Source organism: Octodon degus, unplaced genomic scaffold (assembly GCF_000260255.1).
Source record: "Octodon degus isolate 3935 unplaced genomic scaffold, OctDeg1.0 scaffold00163, whole genome shotgun sequence".
NCBI lineage: Eukaryota > Metazoa > Chordata > Mammalia > Rodentia > Octodontidae > Octodon > Octodon degus.
Genome location: NW_004524739.1, coordinates 2474845 through 2493364, shown reverse-complemented (window position 1 = coordinate 2493364; position 18520 = coordinate 2474845). Strand labels below are relative to the sequence as shown.

Sequence of the window (18520 nt, the reverse complement as noted above, 5' to 3'; positions counted from 1 at the left end):
GGGGTGGGGGTGCTGAGGATATAGCTCAGTGACAAAGTGTCTGCCTGGCAAACATGAAGTCGTAAGTTCAATTTACCAAAAAAAAAAAAAAAAAAGTATCTTAGTACAAAGGTCTTGGGTTCAAATAAACAACCCAAAACAAGACAAAGCAAAAAACAAGTTTTCAGATAGCAAACTGAAATGCTAACCAATTTACAATTCTTTTTTCAAATGCTGGACACTGAACCTGAGGCTTGTGCATACTAGGTAAGCGTTCTGCTAAGTGAGCTACATTTGCAACCTTCCTATTTATTCTTTTCTCCTCATAGTAATAGGGTTGGACTCCAGAGGTACCCTACTCCTGGAGCCACATCCTTGCCCCCCACCCTTTCGTGAGCTGGTCTCACTAAACTGCCCAGGATAGTATTAAACTGCAATCCTCCTGTCTCTGGAGTAGCTGAGCTTTCAGGATGTGCAATCTCACTGAGGCATAACAGGTAGGTTCTTAGTGGACACAACCTCCACACTGGACAGTAACAGTGGGAGGCTGGAAGAGGGACCAAAGGTGGCATGACGCACTCCAGGAAGGTCCACCAATGGAGAAACAGAAAAATGTTCAAGAGCAACCAAACCTGGCACCCCATCCTCCTCCTGGCAATGACTGGCACAATGTTAGACATTTTCTGGAACTTGACACTACCTTGGGCTGCTCTGTACTTACCTATTATCTGGTTGTTTCCCGTAAGTAGCATAGTTCAGTTTAAAACGTTTTGCCTGGAAATTTAAAAATTGACACACTAAAACAGAGAAAGGTGAATCAAAAGGCAAACAATATTTGAAAAAAACTGAAATAAATTACCTTGGCCAAAATATCTCCCCCTCTCTAAGCCTCAGCCTTTTGTCCTGTATAAAATGAGGGGGTTGCACGGATGACCGTTAAGGGCACTGCCAGCTCCATGTTCTATGAGCCCAGGTGTGCCAGCTGGTGCAGCTGTAAGCTAAGTAACTGTGGGAAGAGCAGAATGTAACTCTCTTGAAATGTGTTCTTGCTGCTGCCAGCCTGTTCCAGTTTCTTGACCAGGCAAAAGACCTAGCATTTCACAACTTCTGTCAAAGGAGGAAGGCAGTGACACAGAGTAGAAAGGGGACAGGTTTTGAAGAACTTTTTTTTTTTTTTGTACTGGGAATCAAATCCAGGACCTTGTGCTTGCCAGGCAGGCACTGTGCCACTGAACTATAACCGCGGCCTAAGGGGACAGGGTTTGGAAGCAACCAATCTTGCCTGACTCCTGGCTCTGTTATTTTACTACCTTTCTTGCCTTGAGCAAATGATTCTACTTCCCTAAACTTGTTTCCTGGTCCATCAAAGATAACAATGCCTACTGCAAAGGGTGGTTACAAGATTAAATACAATGATGTAAGTATACAGTAGGGATTCAGTAGGTGATGGTAATCAATGACAGTAAAAAATGGTAACATCATCATTATCTAAATGTCCTTACAGGTGTGGCTCCTGGAAGGGGTTTCCCATTTATTTTATGCAAACACTTCTCAGCTGTGGCCAAATCTGCAAATTCTACAAAGCAGTAGCCAGCTGGGATCCTGAAAAGAAAGCAAATAGAAGAGAATGGTTATTACCCCCCCTTTTTAAAAGACAAACATTTACTTGAGAGAAAGTATGGCAGTAATTGTTATGTCATGACAAGAAGTATGTATTTAGAAGACCAGAATGACAGGCATTCCAAGCATGACCCTACTATTACACACTGCTATTTTCAGTGCAGTTGCTTAGTTCACAGGTATCAGCAGAGTCAGGGTGAGAATCCTATCAATGAACTGCTAGTTTCAAAAACCTGCTGAAGGGCTTGTGAGATGGCTCAGTGGTCTAAAGCACTTACTTAGAACAAGCTTAGCAAAGCACAGGGACCACAGTTCAATCCCCCAGCACCACATGCCAGCCAGCCCCGCCCCCTGGTGGGCTGAGCTGGCCACACATAAATAAATAAATAAAATTTAAAAAAAAACAAACCTGCTGAAGATGCTCAGGATCACTGCCCTAACCATCTCATGCATATAAATGTATGGCTTTGCCCCTGTCATGTTTCCTAGCTTTTCTCCTTGCCCTCTCTTTGTTGTCTAATCCTCAAATTCTCACTTTCCTTTTAATTGTGTTATACCTTTCTATTTTTATTTCTTCTTCTGAGTTCTTATACTAGGGAGACTATACAATATTTACACATGTGGGTCTGGTTTATTTCACTTATGAGTATACCTTCAAACGGCATCCACTTAAATATAAAGGCTTACCATTCTTATATAAATATAAAATACTTATAATTAAAGTTTATATTTACTTATATAAATATAAAATACTTATAATTAAAGTTCATTCTTTATAGCTGAGTAATACTCCATTGTATAAAAATACCACATCTTTCTCATCCATTCCTCAGGTAACGGGCATCTTGGTTGTTCCAAGATTTGGCTATCACAAATTGTGCTGCTATAAACATAGGAAAACATATATCACTATGATATGATGTTTTCAGTGCCTCCGGGAAAATTCCCAGTAGGGGGATAGCTGGTCTGAATGTGATTTCCAGTCCTAGTTTTTTAAGGAGTCTCCACACTGATTTCCATAATGGTTGCACCAGTCTACATTCCCACCAGCCCACATGGCTGACACTGACAAAGGATCTACAAACTTCCGTACAGGGTTTCAAGATAAATCCTGAGGGAATCTGACTGACCTTATCAGATACAAAAGTTACATTTCTTTTTCTTCTTTTTTTTCAGAACTGGGAAGCGCTTATTCTACTTAGCCATCTCCCCAGCCCCAAAACATTTCTTTTTTTCTTTGTTTTTTTTTTTGGCGGAACTGGGGATTGAACTCAAGCCCTTGTGCTTGCCAGGCAAGCACTTATTCTACTGAGCCATCTCCCCGGCCCACATTTCTTGTTATATAGGTCTTGCTTTACCTTGGTCTTAACCATCCAGCAGAAAAATATGAAAACAAAGTATAAAAGTAAAGCCATATTAATATGCTGAGCTGTAAAAGGCTCAAGTCAACAACTTCTGGGCCGGGGGAGATGGCTCAGTGAAATAAGCACTTCACTGGCAAGCGCAAAGGCCTGAGTTCAATTCCCAGTTCCGCAAAAAAAAAAAAAGCGATAACTTCTGATATTGCCAGTCCTATGGAGAGAGGGTATTTTTTTTTTTTTTTTTTTTTTTTTGCTCTGAATGCTTTCAGGGCAGGTTTGGCTGGCTTGAGTTGTGTGGATCAAACCACAGCAACATGAGCCTGACTGTTTAGTTGAAGCAGCCACTTAAAGAATTGAGCTAAGGGGCATGCCCCCTTCCAGTCCTACGGAAAACCCACTACTATTATGGACTACTGGACTATATTGAAATATTTTGAATTCACGCACCTACAGTATTTAAATGTCAATGGAATACCCTTCTTTGACAAAACTAAACAAAAAAAGGGGATACAAATGAACGACCATTTTGTATCTGTATACTCAAAATAGTAAGAAAAGATATACATCTACTTTCTCTTAATTCAATGACTAGAAAGATTTGTTCAAATAGTGTTTGTGGACAGCATATCATGTCTGCATCTTGTACAATGAATAACCAGTAAGACAACAACAACAAAAGAATGGTTAATCCAGTTGTCTTTGCCCAAAAGAAAGGAGAAATAAACTAATTGCAGCCTATATTTTTTTGTTTGCTGCCATATTCCAATGGAGATGTAATTTATAAACTGAACATAAGCATTGCCAAGCCAGCCAGTCCTAGATGTATTCAGTAAAAATTTGTTTATATATTATATCATCTGAGAAGTACTCTTGCCAAGAATGTTTTAAGAGAATCAAATCCAATGTCTGGGTCTAACATCTACTTCAGTGGTGACGAACCTAGGTACGTGTATGTGTATCACAGCCAGCTGCTTATTGAAAGCTCTAAAAACTTCACCATCACTGACTAGTACATGAGAAATGTTACAGACAGAACAAGGTAAAATACAACCAGGGAAAAAAGAACAGATGAAGCCAGAATGTAGGAAGTGACCTATGACAACTACTCTTCATCTCTGTAAAAAGTCAGCACTGGAAGCCTGAGGTGGCGGTGCATACTTGTAATATCAGCACTCAGGAGGCTGAGGCAGTAGGATGATGGCGAATGCGGTACCATCCTGAACTGTACAGCAAGACCCTGTCTCAAAAAGCAAAATAGGAAACTAAAGCAGGAGGATCACCGTTAGAATTTGAGACTAGCCCAGACTACACAGTGAAACTGTCTCAAAAACTAAAAAGATAATGAATTTAAAGTGCTTATTACCTAGCACTCTATAATCTGTTGCTATTAGTTGAGCGAATAAGGTACGACACTAAGGAGTGGGAATTCATCTCATCGTCACTTAGGAGGCAGAAGGGTCACACTGCAGAAATCATTTTCAAATCCAGTCTGTTTTTTTTTTTTTGGCGGAACCGGGGATTGAACTCAGATCCTTGCGTTTGCCAGTCAAGCGCTTATCCTACTGAGCCATCGCCCCGGCCCCTCCAGTCTGTTCTTGAGTCCTGTCATTAAGCAACGTGCTATCTACCGTGCACTGTTACCCCTTTCAACACTGTAATTATCAGAGGTACAGGGACACCCTGACTTCTATCAGGGATAGAGAGAAGCCCTAAGCCCTGACTTTTCGATATTTACGTTCTCTTGAATAACAGCTGCAGAACGATCCTTTAAGAAGTGGGAAGATGAAAAAAAGGCACGTACCCTGTGAGGCGGTTTCGGATAATTTTGACGCTCATCACGGTCTCCCCCATGGTGGCGAAGGCTCTGGAGATGAAGTTCTCGTCCATGTAGGGCTCCAGCTGCGCACGCGGAGGGCGGGGCGGGCGTCACGTCCCAGGCTCGCGTCCCGGGCGAGCCCCGCCCCCGGCAGGACACGCGGGCGCCCGCAGCGCGCCCGGGGCTCCAACTCCTCCACTTCCAGCCTGCGCCCCTCCAGAGAGCCCCGGACCTGGGAACCCCACGGCCCGCCCCCTAACCACAGCGCCCCCCAGTCCAGGGGAATCTCCCCCTTCCGACGCTCGAAGGACCTCCCTCACCCTTCCACGTACCCAGGTCGCCACCTCAGGAACCCTCCCGGGCACACAGAACCCGCTCCTTTCCTCCACTTCCAGCCTTTCGAGGATTGAAGTCCCCTCCCCCTCAGAGCCATCCTCCCTGGGGACACCGCGATCTCTCCTTCTCCTCCGAGCCCTGGCAGCCGTGCTCACTTACGTCTCCCATCCACAGACTGGCCGCCATCCCGCACCCGGGCGCAGACTGCGCGGGCCTGCGAGGCGCGCGCGGGCGCCACTCCGCGCAGTGGGGGCCGCCCCGGAGTTAGCGCCGGCGACGCCTTCTGCGCACGCGCCGAAAGTCCGCGGCCCATCCGGCTGGCGCTCCGCTCCGGGTTTTCCCGAGTGCCCCTGGGCGCCAGCTTCCGGGTCGCAGTGGGCGGGGCTCAGGTCCGAGCTCGGGACTTTCCGTACATGACGAGCCTCTCGCGGAGCTGCGCGCACACCCAGAGAAGTGGTGTACGCTCGTCGTAAAATATTAAAAGCATAAATGGTAAAGGCAACAACTCTAACACGTTCCAGTTCGCGAAACGCGAGATTTTTGTTGAAGCTGGGGGGTGAACTAAAAGGGAATGTAAATCGCGATAATGTCATTTCGACGGTGAATCCCCAGGTCCTGTCCCACCTTCAGGCATTCCACTATCAAATTCCAGAACGTCAGGGGAGCTCACCAGTCTTAGGTAGTGCCCTCCCCACGGAGGGTCTTAAATAAACACGACTAGAACAAGTACGTGATCCTGATGGGTTCACACCCCTCCCCCGTCCTCCCGTGGAACTCGGCGCCTCGTTTAGACAGACTCTTGCTAAGTCACGAAATTGTCCAGGCTCAGCAGGAATTTGCAGTCTCCCTGCCTCAACCTCCCAGAATGTCTACTGCCTCATAGTTTAATTTTAAGAGCTTCTAGGCTGGAGTGTCCCAAGCAAAGCCTTAAGTTATTTGATACCCAGGAAAAAGAAAAGAAAAACAACAACAAAAAAAAAAAAAACAAAAAACACAGCTTCTGTGCTTGGCAGTTGGCATTTCTGATGGTGACGTCCATTGGAAGAGGCTGAGTGGCCCCAAAATGCTTCCCTACCAGTCTCCACATCCCCAGCTTTGGATATATCCCAAAATAAACTGACATCACATAATTTCTGAGCCTAAGCAGTGTTTACCTCCGTGCTGGGGTGGGCATGGGGTGTGGGCATGGGGTGTTGTGAAGCTGGGAAAGCAGTCAACACAGTGCCTGGTAGCTAGTAAATTCTCCATCAGCTGGAGAGAAAAATTTCACGGGACAGGATCTGTCCATTTGTTTTCTTTTTTAAATTTTATTTATTTATTTATTTATTTATTTATTTATTTATTAGAGAGAGAGAGTGTGGTGTGTGTGTGTGGCCAGCTCAGCCCACCAGGGGGCGGGGCTGTCTGGCACGTGGTGCTGGGGGATCGAACCGCGGTCCCTGATGCTTTGCTAAGCTTGTTCTAAGTAGGTGCTTTAGACCACTGAACCATCTCTCCAGCCCCTGTCCATTTGTTTTCTAATCAAATTCATGATAGGTGTTTTCAGGCACTTGGCACAGCAGAGAAATAGGGAGAAGGAAAAAGGGAAAGGGCTTTATTTTCTTTGAGAACACGGGAGGCTGAGGCTTTTATCGTCTTTTCCAGGGGTGGAATTTGGAGGGGATGTTTAGATATACCTGAGGAGTTGATTGGGGGTCTTCCCTGAAGCGGTGGGAAAGGTGGAAGTAAATTATGTCCTGAGATAAATTGGAGAAGGGGAGGTGGTCTAAGAGAAGATGGGGTTTGTTTTAAAGGCATCAGCTATATTAGATGACCATCATAATGATTTTAGCAAGTCATACTAGGGCCAGTACCTATCAATTCCAGCCAGGTATAGTGGCGCATGCCTGTAATCCCAGGCGTTGTTCTGCTGTTTTTGGCAGAACCTGCTTCAGGACTGTCGAGAATTTGAGATCAACCTGGGTTACAAAGTGAGCTCAAGGTCATCCTGAACTGCATAGTGAGACCGCCCTGTCTCCAAAAATAAAATAAAATTCAAGTTCCTGTAATACCTGGGATCTGGTAGGCACTGAAGAAACATTTTTTTTTTTTTTTTTATCTTTTTGAGACAGGGTCTCACTAAGGCCTTTTAGCTCACTTTGTAGCCCAGGGCTGGTCTCAAACTCACAATGATCCTCCTACCTTATCCTGAGTGCTGGGATTAGACGTGCCCCCACATCTGGCCCACACTTTTTTTTTTTTTTGGCGGAACCAGGGATTGAACTCAGGCCCTTGCGCTTGCAGCCCACATTTTTACATAAGCAAGCTGAGGGAGACTGAGGCAGGAGGATAAACATGAGCATGAGGCCAGCCTGTGTTGAGCTCTACCTCCATCTCTTTGGTTTTTTTTTTTTTTTTCTTTTTTGGTGGTACCAGGGATCAAACTCAGGACCTTGCACTTGCCAGGGAAGCACTTATTCCACTGAGCTATCTCCCCAGCCCCCTCCATCTCTTTTAGATGACAGGGACTTGCTAAAGTGCCCAGGCTGGAAATTTCCATTGGCATGTGCCACCACACCCAACTACACACTTTTTGGAAACTGGTTCTCAGTATGTAGTCCCAACTGGCCTAATCTTGCCTCCCAAATACAAAGATTACAGACATGCACCACCATGACCAGCCTCAGACTATATCTCTATATATATCTATAGATATAGATATATCTACAATGATGGGAATGTTCTATATTGGTCTAGTACAATGCTACAAACATAAGCCATACACTATCAAGTACTCAAAATGTGGTTTGTGGGGCTGGGGAGATGGCTCAGTAGAATAAGCGCAGGGCCTGAGTTCAATCCCCAGTTCTGGAAAAAAAAAAGTGTGGTTTGTACAACTTACCAAGTTTTAAAATTGATTTAAATATAAATAACCACATGTAGTTGTAACTACTATACTGGGTAGGTCAGCCCTGATTTCTTTGCTCAATGTTTATGAAAATTTACAACATGCAGACAGGTATGGTGGCACATGTCTATAATTCCAGCACTTGAAAGGCTGAGGCAGGATCATTGAGAGTTTGAGACCAGCCTAGGCTACAAAGTGAGTTCAAGGCCAGCCTGAACTGCACTGGGAGACCCTGTCTCAAAAAGAGAAAAAGACAAAAATAAAATGTGCATAGGGGCTGGTGAGATGGCTCAGTGGTCTAAAGCACCTACTTAGAACAAGCTCAGCAAAGCGCAGGGACCGCGGTTCAATCTCCCAGCACCACATGCCAGGCAGTCCTGCCCCCTGGTGGGCTGAGCTGGCCACACACACACACACACACACACACACACACACACACACACAAATAAAAAAAAATAAAAATAAAATGTGCATAAACTATAGTAAGGCATCATTGTTTCTGTTTGGTCCTAGGGATTGAATATTTGGTGCTGGGGTCGGATGCTAAGTAAGTGTTCTACCCCTAATCTGTTTTTGTCTTTGTTGTTCTGCTTTTTGGTTTTGGCAGAACGGGTGTCTTGTAATTTTTTTTTTTTAATTTTTTTAAACATTTAGTGTGGCCAGCTCAACCCACCAGGGGGCGCAGCTGGCTGGCATGTGGTGCTGGGGGATTGAACCGCGGTCCCTGCGCTTTGCTGAGCTTGTTCTAAGTAGGTGCTTTAGACCACTGAGCCTTCTCTCCAGCCCTAATTTTTTTTTTTTTTTTTTTAACAGTACCAGGGATTTAACTCAGGACCCTGTGCTTGCCAGACAGGCACTTATTCTACTGAGCTTTCTCCCTGGCCCAAATGTGCCTACTGGACAGACTAAGCTTATGACTGTCTCTCTTTTTTCTGTATTTTAGGGAAGCTACAGGCTGTTCAGTCTCACTACGAGATCAGACTTGTAGTGATCTGTTTACAGTCTCCTAGAGCTGAGATTACAGGCTTGCACCACCACACCCAGTCTCAATTGCCATCTCAGTGTGCCCCGGGGGCGGGGCTGGCACGGCAGGCCCAGGGATTGAACCCCGGGCCCCTGTGCCTGCTTGCAGGCGCTTTAATCTGCTGAGCTATTTGACTGGCACTTTTTTCTTTTTGGTACCTGGGAATGAACTCAGGACCTTGGGCTTGCCAGGCAGGCACTTATGCAGCTGAGCTATCTCCCCAGCCCTAACATTTAATACATTTGCTGTTTAAAGTATGACAGCTCAGAAAGCATTTCTAGAGATGTAATATACCTAAAATTCTGGTTAAAAAAATTAAAAAGATTCATCCCATTTCTCTTGTATTATGGCACCATCAATTCTTTTTGTAATCCAATGGTTCCCAAAGCATGAATGGGTAAGGGTTTAGGGGAGCAAAAAATTTTTCCTATTTGATGGATTTGAAGAGCCTTGGGGGTACACAGAGGGGACACCCTCAAAGCTATAGGTGACACCAGGTTTGAGGGCCTGGGCTCATTACGTCCTTCCCAACAAGGCCTGGCACAAGGTAAAATGCTGCCTTGAAGAAACAGGGAATGTGTAGAAAAACAAGGGAACTATTTTATAAAACTCTAATTTTATTCAAAGTGTTAAAAGGTTTCACTCTCCCCTCCAAAATATTTTACAATTTAAAAAAATTAAAACCATTTTCTCAGCCACTGTACAGACTGCTGCTTCCTTTCCTTGGGACCAGCCTATTCCCCTCCCTCACCTCTTAATATTGCTGTACATTTGTGTATAAAACCTCCATCCTCTTTCTGCCCATACCCTGCCCAGCCCATTGGGCTTTGGGGTCCTTGACTACAGGTGAGGCCCAATGGATGGGGACCATAATAGTGACACCCGACAGGCAAAGACTATGCTTTGTGCTTCTGGGAGAATAGCTAGAGTAGTTGGCTTTTTCCTTCATCAAGTGAATCATTGTCTTTTGCCCTATGGACACCTGTTTGGAGCCAAATATTTGGCTTGGGGTTGCCCACGGCTCTGTAGCCCTGCCCCTTCTCCAGCTGCCCCAGGCCTGGGTCCATGACAGTTGGGTCTGATGACTGTAACTGTCTGCTTCCCATGGACTGTTAGAAGACAGGAAGAGTGGCACGTAACTAGAGTGGGGCTTGGTGGAGCCCCAGCTTCTCAAGAGTGCAGGCACCAAACCCCCAGGGAGGGCATTCTGGTATTGTAGAAGGCAAAGTCAGAGCCAGCCGGATGGGAGAGGTAGAGAAGCGGGGTAAAAGGTCTAACCACTTAGGTCTCCGGTGAGGGTGAGCAATGTTCCTTCTGACAACCCCTTCTCTCCCCGCTTCATCCTGCAGCTGCCAGGATGATTCCAGAAAGGAGGACGAAAAAGAGAAGGATTCTGCTCTGTTGATGGGGAAAAGGCAAGAGACGACACAGTGTTCAGGAGAGGTTGGGGAGAGGCTGCTGGGGTCTGGAGCCATCTCTGTTTCCCTGTTCTGTGAGGGAAGGAAGGGGGCTAGGCCCTTGCTGGCTTCATCAGCTCTCTTCCTTGTCCTTGACCAGTAAAACTGTGTGCTGGCCCCCGCTGGACACAGATAAGACCACACGGTTCTCCAGCTGTTTGCCGGTCATCTCCACCGGGCTCCAGGCATCACTGTCCTGTCCTGTGCCCAGCTGGTAGTTGGTGCCCATGCCCCAGGCAAAAACACGGCCTGCAAGAAACAGAAATGGGGGTGAGGGGCTAGGGATGTAGCTTAGCAGCATAAGCGCCTGGCTGGCAAGTACAAGGTCTTGAGTTTGATTCCCCAGTACCAAAAAAAAAAAAAAAAAAAAAGAAAAGAAAAGAAAAGAAACAGGCAGCTGTTGCCACAGTCCCTAGCCCCACATTTCCAAACTGTAAGAAGCTGGGGACACAGGGATGAATATTCACCTTGGCCAACAGCAGCCTGGAGAGGTCCCAGCTTCTGAGAGGTCAGGTAAATTGACAGAAGCCAAGGACAGGATGATCTTAAAAAATGCCTGAGATTTCTTCCTGTTCCTAGCCATGACACTCAATACCTACATGGTTGGCTGCTCCCTTACACCTTGCCCAAACCTCCAAATCTGAGGCCTCCCCTGAGACTGTGCTGGATGTTCCTGTGCTAGGGACACCACCCTGTGCTGCTGAGGAAGGACTAAAACTTAAGCTACAGTGAAAGCCCCGCTTCCTCAGGAATTCTGACCAAATAACCACTTTATCCAGAACCTCTCCAGCCTGACTTCCAACAGATCTACAGGGCTGTGCCCCCACCCACTCAGGCTTTGGCAGCCACTGGCTCACATCCTCCTCTGCTGTGCTACTCAGGACTCTGACTATACTAAACACTGTCTCCCAGGAACCTAGGTCCAAGTCCTTGGGAAACTACTAACTCAGGGGCCACCCTGATGGAAAGAGCCTGAGCTAGGAGTCTGGAGACCTAGATTCTAGCCCCACTACTTCCCTGGCCTCAGTGCTACCTCCCATTTTAGGTTTTTTTCTCCTTTACAAAACAAATCACCTTTTTTTTTTTTTGCATTTTAGGGAAGGGTCTACAGGGTGTTCAGGGTCTCACTACTACATGGGACTCTAGTGATTCTCCCGTTCATAGCCTTCCAAGTGCTGGGATTACAGGTACGCACCACCACGCCCAGTCTCAATCGCCCGGGGGTGGGGCCGGCACAGCAGGCCTGGGGGAATGGAACCCCTGGCCCCTGCGCCTGCTTGCAGATGCTTTAATCCACTGAGCTATTTGGCCGGCAAAATCACCTCTATTAAAATAATGTATGTCCATCAAAGCCAGAGGTTGAGGCAGGAACAAAGCAGCACCATCCTAATACGATGTGATCATTGCACCTCAGCTCTGACTGACGGTGGACATTACAGCCTCCCGGAGTCTGCTAGGAATCCTGATTCCCAGGCCCAGCTGGAACAGGGCGGGTAGTCTCACTCACCATCCTTGGTCACAGCATACCCTACAGAGGCCCCGCAGGCCACCGAGGAGACACAGGGCAGCCTGGAGATGAGGGTGGGTATGCTCTTCTCCTCTGCACCCTCGCCGAGGCCCAGCCGCCCATACTCAGCTCGGCCCAGGCTGTACGCTTTTCCTGCAGTAAGAGAGGAGCAGCAGCTGAGGGCATGCTGCAGGCAGAGTGGAGGGTGGACCCAGTGAGCCCCATGTCCTGAGGAGCCTGTCTCTCTCCCAGGGTGACAAGGAGGAGGTCTGCAATGTTCCTTTTCATTTTGGAGGAGACCTATGAGAATCTCCATATTGGTCCCCGGTGAATTTTACCCTTGGATGCACAAGGACACTGGGGGAAGAGGGGGACCCGCATGTGACCCAACGCACAGAGCAGGCTCAGCTTCCAAGGACTACAGTACCAGGAGTCAGGCCCAGGGAACACAGCCTCCAGTGCAGAGGATGGGGTCCTACCTTCTGAATCCATGCAGACTGTGTGGTGCTGGCCACCAGAGAAGCCCACCCAGGACTTGGTGGAATTCTTGAAGGATGTCAAGTTCTGAGGTATGAAGCATGATTCTGTGCCTGGTGTTCCTGTCATCAGGGGTGAAGGTGTTCTGGGAGCTGCCCTTCATACCCTGCCTCAGCAAGGCCACCCTCACTAGGACAGGGGCAGCCTTACTATAGACAAAACAGCTACAGCTCTGAAGGGGCAGATGAGCCCATAAAGGGTACACAATGAACGGCAGTGGGACCAAGATTAGAACACAGGCCACTAGGTCACGCCTAGTGCTGGGCTCAGGACTCACCAAGCTGATGATAGTTGGAGAGGCCAAAGCCGTACACGTGGCCCTCGTGGGAGATGGCAAAAGTGAAATAGGCGCCACAAAAAGCATCCTGGAACCTCACGTAGCCCCGGCTTCCTCTGGACTTCAGCATCACACACTTGGGGACAAGGAGTCGCTCTGTAGGCAGAAAAATGTTCTGACGGAATCTGTTTCCCTTCCATTACAAAAGCCCTCAGAGGGAGGCTAAGCCGGGATTTTTATCTGTATTTTACAGCATAGAAAACTGGGGCCAGGGGCCGGGGAGATGGCTCAGTGGAATAAGCACTTGCCTGGCAAATGAAAGGACCTGAGTTCAATCCCTGGTTCCACAAAAAAAAAAAAAAAAAAAAAAAAAGAAAGAAAGAAAACTGGGGCTAAAAAAGTACAAATGCTTTGCTCAGATTCTCAGCTATTACGGGTGGTATGTATGTGGAATTCACCATCTGCCAGATGCTATACCCATGGCCCCAGAGCCAGAAGTACCAGAACAAGATTCAAACCCAGGTAGTGAGTCTGAGTGGTTTTGTGGTTGGTTGTTTTTTTGTTTTGTTTTGTTTTGTTTTTTGGGGCAGAACTGGGGATTGTGCTTATTCCCCTGAGCCATCTCCCCGGCCCTGTGGTTGTTTTTTTAAGACAGGGTCTCTATGTAGTGTAGACTAATCTTGAATTCACAATGTTTCTTTTGTTTGTTTGAGACAGGGTCTTGTTGTATAGTTCAGGCTGCCCTTGAATTAACTATATAGCCCAGGCTGGCCTTGAGCTTGTGGAAGTCCTCCTGCCTCAGTCTCCTAAGTGCTTGTATAGAAGGTACTACCATCCCTGTCTTAAAGTCTCAGTTGTTGTTTTTTGTTTTTAACCAGAAATCAAACTCAGGACCTCACACTTGCCAGGTGGGTATCGTGATGCTGAGCTATATTCTTTTTTTTTTTTTTTTTTTGGTGGAACCGGGGATTGACCTCAGACACTTGCGCTTGCCAGGGAAGCGCTTATTCCACTGAGCCATCTCCCCGGCCCTCTGAGCTATATTCTAAACCTAAAGTCTCAGTTCATAAGCAACATTATAAGTCCATTTGTTGTGTGAGCCAGAACATAGAACCCATCCTGTCTTTGGCCTCTACTAGGGGGTAGCTTGCCAAAATGTCAAAGCCACTTACCAAGCCCCTTCCGGCCACCACGGTTGGCAAATAACTCAGGCACACGCCCCAGCTGGCCCTGCTCCCCACAACCCAAGGTGTAGAGGTCACCATCAACTGTCAGCATCACCAAGTGGTCATTTCCTGAAGGCAAGAGGACAGCAGAAAATGCAAGGTTTGTCACCAAGGCCAGAGGCTGAGCCAGCCCAGAACATGATTCTATAGCTCCTGCCCACAGTGAGGACCCCAGACTAACCTGAGGCTACCTTCACCACGGGTGCATCCAGCTCCACTTGCACGGGCACCATACTCTTCTTCATGGGCTCCAACAGCCCAATCACACCATTATTGTCCTAGAAGGGAGGGATAGGGCACTTATCAGCCATTTGTACCAGCCATGCCCAGGCCTGTAGGAGGCCACAGAAGTATGTGGTGTAGGGCACTGAATGGTAGCAGACAGAGATGAAGAGGCAGACTAGAGCCAGGCCACATCCTGAAATACTTGGAAATGAAATCACATGTCCTAGGATTTGCATTAAAATACCCGAAGAAGGATTGGAAGATAGCTCAGTAGAATAAGTACTTGTCTGGCAAGTGCAAGCTTCTGAGTTCAATCACCTGCACCACGAAAAAAAAAAAAAAAAAAAAGAAAGAAAGAAAAGAATGCTGAACATACACACCAAAAAACCCCAACAAAGAAGAGAAAGATAAACAAGGGCCAAGGAGATGGCTCAGTGGAATAAGTGCTTCCCTGGTAAGTGCAAGGAACTGAGTTCAATCCCCAGTTCCGCAAAAAAAAAAAAAAAAAGATAAACAAGTCTGGCTAGAACTTAACAATCATTGAAGCTGCATCTTAAATAGATGGAAGATCAATATACTATTCTGATTACTCTTATGTATTAGGAAATTCTCCAGAAAAAAATAAAATTTTTCAAATAGGCTTGAGGAGAAAAGACCTATCAGATTGCTTTCTTATCTTTTTTTCTCTTTTTGAGACAGGGTCTCACTATATAGTTCAGACTGCCTGCCTAGAACTCACTTTGTAGCCCAGGCCAGCCTCAAACTCACAGCAATCCTGCCTCAGCCTTGAGTGCTGGGATAATAGGTGTGCACCACTCTGCCAGGCCCACTTAATTTTTATATTTCAAAATAAAAAGTACAAGAGCATTTTAACACTAAAACTTTTAAAGTCTATTCTCCATGCCTTATAATCACTGAGCTGTGGCAATCCCACCCCTATGGCTTCCTCCCCTAAATCCTCTTTGAAATATGGAAAAGGGCTCAGAAGGGGAAAGAAAGGCTGAGGCGAGGCTAGAACTAAAGCAGCAGTTCCCGGGGCCAGCACTAACCCCAAAGTGTCCGACTCAAGGAAATAGCAGTGGTGTGGACAGATCCAGATGAAGCAGCCAGAGAGGCTTGGGTCTGGCTCCAGCTCTGCCTCTGCCTCCATCAGTGAGTACGCACAGTGGGGCTGGGAGTGAATTGTTTTGAGGGCCCCAAAGGTTCACCGTAGCCTTACAGACCCAGTCTTACCCGAAAGGAGCCCCAAAGGAAGACACGGCCGTCCTCGGTGAGGGCTGCTGTGTGACTGTCCCCTGCTGACACCTGTACCACCTTCTCTTGCAGTTCTACTTTTCCGGGGACCATCTCTGAGCCTTCCACTGATGTGTCCCTTCCTAGGGCACCTTCATCGTTGCAGCCGAAGGAGTAGATCTGCACCCAGGATGCCCCTGTTAGTGCAAGGCCTGGCCTCCTCATTTATTCTTCTTTAGGCCACACCCTGCTGTGCTGACCAATTCTATCTCCACAGTAAAATGTGAGTGACTCAAAATTGCTGCTCCACACTCCCCAAACTCAGGCCCTATCCAGCTGGAGCAAAGCCAACCTACCTGGCCACTCTTGCTGAGACACACAGTGTGCATACCCCCGGCCTCGGCCTGAACCACCTCCTCCGGGATGGGCACAAGGGCCGGCCTCTTCCTCTCCATCACGCTCTCTCCCAGCCCCAGCTGGCCCACGTCGCCCTGGCCCAGGGTCAGCACCACACCTGCGGCTGTACTGTGAGACCTGTGTGAGACTGAGGGGGGAAAGGCAGCTCCTGAGCTCCTGAGCATGCAGGGTCACAAGAAGAGAGGGCTTTAGGACGCCAGTGATGGGGTTCAAGCCTCTGCTTTTCATAGGCCATAAGCATGCCCCTTCCCAGAGTTACGTTTCCTCATCTGTAAGATGGAGTAACACAAGTATCTGTCTCACAGGGCTTCTGTGAAGACTGAAACCTGAGCACAAAGCGACTGATGTCATAGCAAGGAAACAGAAACATGGAGACTCTCAATTCTGTGAAATGAGTATTGGTGGTGAGGGAGAATGTAGGATCATTTTCCTTTTTTTTTGGTACCGGGGATTGAACTCAGAACCCTGCGCTTGCCAGGCAAGCGCTTATTCTACTGAGCTATCTCCCCAGCCCCATAGGATCTTTTTCCTGATTGGTATGAGACAATGGTGCCAAAAATCAGGGCTCAGATAAGACTGTCTGCCCTTTCTGTTTATTTTTGTGTGTGTGTAGCTGGCTCAGCCCACCCTGGAGGCGGGGCTGGCATGGCATGTGGTCCCAGGGATCAAACATTGGTCCCTGTGCTTGCCTAAGCAGCTGCTTTAGTCCGTTGAGCTATCTCGCTGGCCCTCCAGACTGTTTATTAATGCTAGCCTACTTTGCATCTTCCCTAGTTAGAATCCTATTTTGCAGGAAACAGAGCTTCTGAGAGGTTCATTAACTTTCCCATTAACTAGTCCACAAAGCAAATTAGCAGAGTGGAGACCAAAGAAGACTATAGGAATCACAGCCATCATCCCCAGTTTTTACTTTCAACCTCCTCAATCCTCAGGATGTGATCTTCAATTCCCAAACCTATTCAGAGGAAAAACAGAGCTGACAGCTAAAGAGAAGGGCGCAGTACTCATAGAAGCCTTTTTAGGGAGGTTTGTGCCAACCAGTGGGCGTTATAAGCCCCTATGCTGGCGAAAGCAGACTGCCCATAGGCCTGGCCATCCAATAGCATCCAGGCCCTTCTCCGGGGGTTGTGGCTGTGGCCACTGCAGCTGCGCAGAGGGTGCACCAGGCAGGAGCCACCTGCTTGGGTTTTCTGGTCAGGAGGGCTTGGTCCTCAGACACCTTGGCAGGAACGGGTGCTGGGACCACTGCGGGAGGCAGTGGGCTCCACTGCTCGGTTACGAGAGTCTGCAAAAGACAGACATTGTCTGAGCATGGCCCACACTCCCTCCTCCCAGACTGGGGTGGCTTTCTTTTGTCTCTGTCCTACTCTGGGATCACAGGAGAGGAAACTGTAGATACATCCTTCAATGCATCCTGGACATCACCTCATTTAATTGTCACAACAGCCCAGAGAGGTTGTTGCTATTCTCACCTCCATTTTATAGGGTAATGCCAGCTCAGCCAGGTTAAGTGACTTGTCTATACCTACACAGCTAGAATGTGATAGAGCAGGGACTCAAACACAGCTCTGAAGCCAATGGTGCTAACCACAACGCATTATTACTACCTAGAATCAAGTCCTAGGATCTATAGTTTTGTTTTTGAGACATGATGTCATTATGTAGCTCAGGCTGGGCCTCAAACTCATGGTGATTATCCTGCTTTAGCCTCCAGAGTCAGGCATGCACCACCACGCCAAGTACAGGATGTAGTTTTTTTTGGCTAGCACTGATCAAATTCCCTCAGATAAGCATCTGCCCCTTTTATGACTCTAAGGGGGTGGAATTCAATGAGCTACAGGATGGGGTCCCTGGACACTCAATTTTCTCATCTTCAAGTGTCTGGGAGGAAGGGGCCCAGTTCTAGGCCCTCAGGGCTCCAAGAGGCCACTGACACCCAGAGAGAAGAGGCCAAGGCCCACTTACCTTTCACTTTCTTGCTTTTGGGGACAGCATCTTCTGGGGGTGATGTTCTCTTAGCTACACGCCTGGGTGGCATCTTTGTGTCCTGAAAAACCAAGCCACATACTACATGTCGGAAGTGGCAGACATTTTCCTGTGGCAATAGGCAATTCTTACCAAAAACTTTATAAAGGCAGAGGAATTGCCCAGTAATTCCACTTCTCAAAATCTATTCCAAGAACTGAATAATAAATGCATAAAAATTAAGTTCCACAAGCATTTTTTTTGTACTGAGGATCAAACTCAGGACTTTGTACTTGCCAAGTAGGTGTTTATGCTGCTGAGCCCTCTCCCTGCCCTGTTTTTTGTCTTTTTGAGACAGGCTCTTTCTATATGCAGTCCAGACTGGTCTTGAAATCACTCTGTAGCCCAGTCTGGGCTTGAACTTACAGTGAACCTCCTTCCTTAGTCTCCCAAGTGCTGGGACTATAGGCACGCACCACCAAGCCTAGCTCACATTTTTTTTTTTCCTTTTTGGTATCAGAGATTGAACCCAGGGTCTTTGTACTAAACTTCATCCCTGCCCTTTTTTGACTTTTGACTTTCAGGCAGTGTTACAGTAAGTTCTATAGGCTGGGCCAGAATTTGCAATCCTTCTGCCTGAGCCTATCAGAACT

General features: G+C 47.2%; 2 protein-coding genes across 4 annotated transcripts in view; both read right to left on the bottom strand.

The window, feature by feature from the left end:
- Positions 1–5381, bottom strand: part of Trnau1ap (tRNA selenocysteine 1 associated protein 1) — a 22872-nt gene extending 17491 nt beyond the window's left edge. The window contains exons 1-4 of the mRNA XM_004642890.2: positions 5272–5381; positions 4762–4859; positions 1482–1581; positions 701–753 (exon numbers count right to left, since the gene is read on the bottom strand). Of these exons, the coding sequence (XP_004642947.1) occupies positions 701–753; positions 1482–1581; positions 4762–4859; positions 5272–5298 (278 nt within the window). The 5' untranslated portion in view covers positions 5299–5381. The remainder of the gene's footprint in view (positions 1–700; positions 754–1481; positions 1582–4761; positions 4860–5271) is intronic.
- A 4241-nt stretch (positions 5382–9622) lies between these two features.
- Positions 9623–18520, bottom strand: part of Rcc1 (regulator of chromosome condensation 1) — a 43828-nt gene continuing 34930 nt past the window's right edge. The window contains exons 2-11 of one of the 3 annotated variants that reach the window (XM_004642888.2): positions 17868–17949; positions 17122–17187; positions 15842–16029; positions 15486–15665; positions 14209–14305; positions 13974–14096; positions 12802–12957; positions 12467–12586; positions 11988–12140; positions 9623–10729 (exon numbers count right to left, since the gene is read on the bottom strand). In XM_004642888.2, the coding sequence (XP_004642945.2) occupies positions 10554–10729; positions 11988–12140; positions 12467–12586; positions 12802–12957; positions 13974–14096; positions 14209–14305; positions 15486–15665; positions 15842–16029; positions 17122–17187; positions 17868–17949 (1341 nt within the window). In that variant the 3' untranslated portion in view covers positions 9623–10553. Of the gene's footprint in view, positions 10730–11987; positions 12141–12466; positions 12587–12801; positions 12958–13973; positions 14097–14208; positions 14306–15485; positions 15666–15841; positions 16030–17079; positions 17188–17867; positions 17950–18520 lie in introns of those variants that run through there. The other 2 variants (XM_023703087.1, XM_004642889.3) reach the window with 2 other exon arrangements.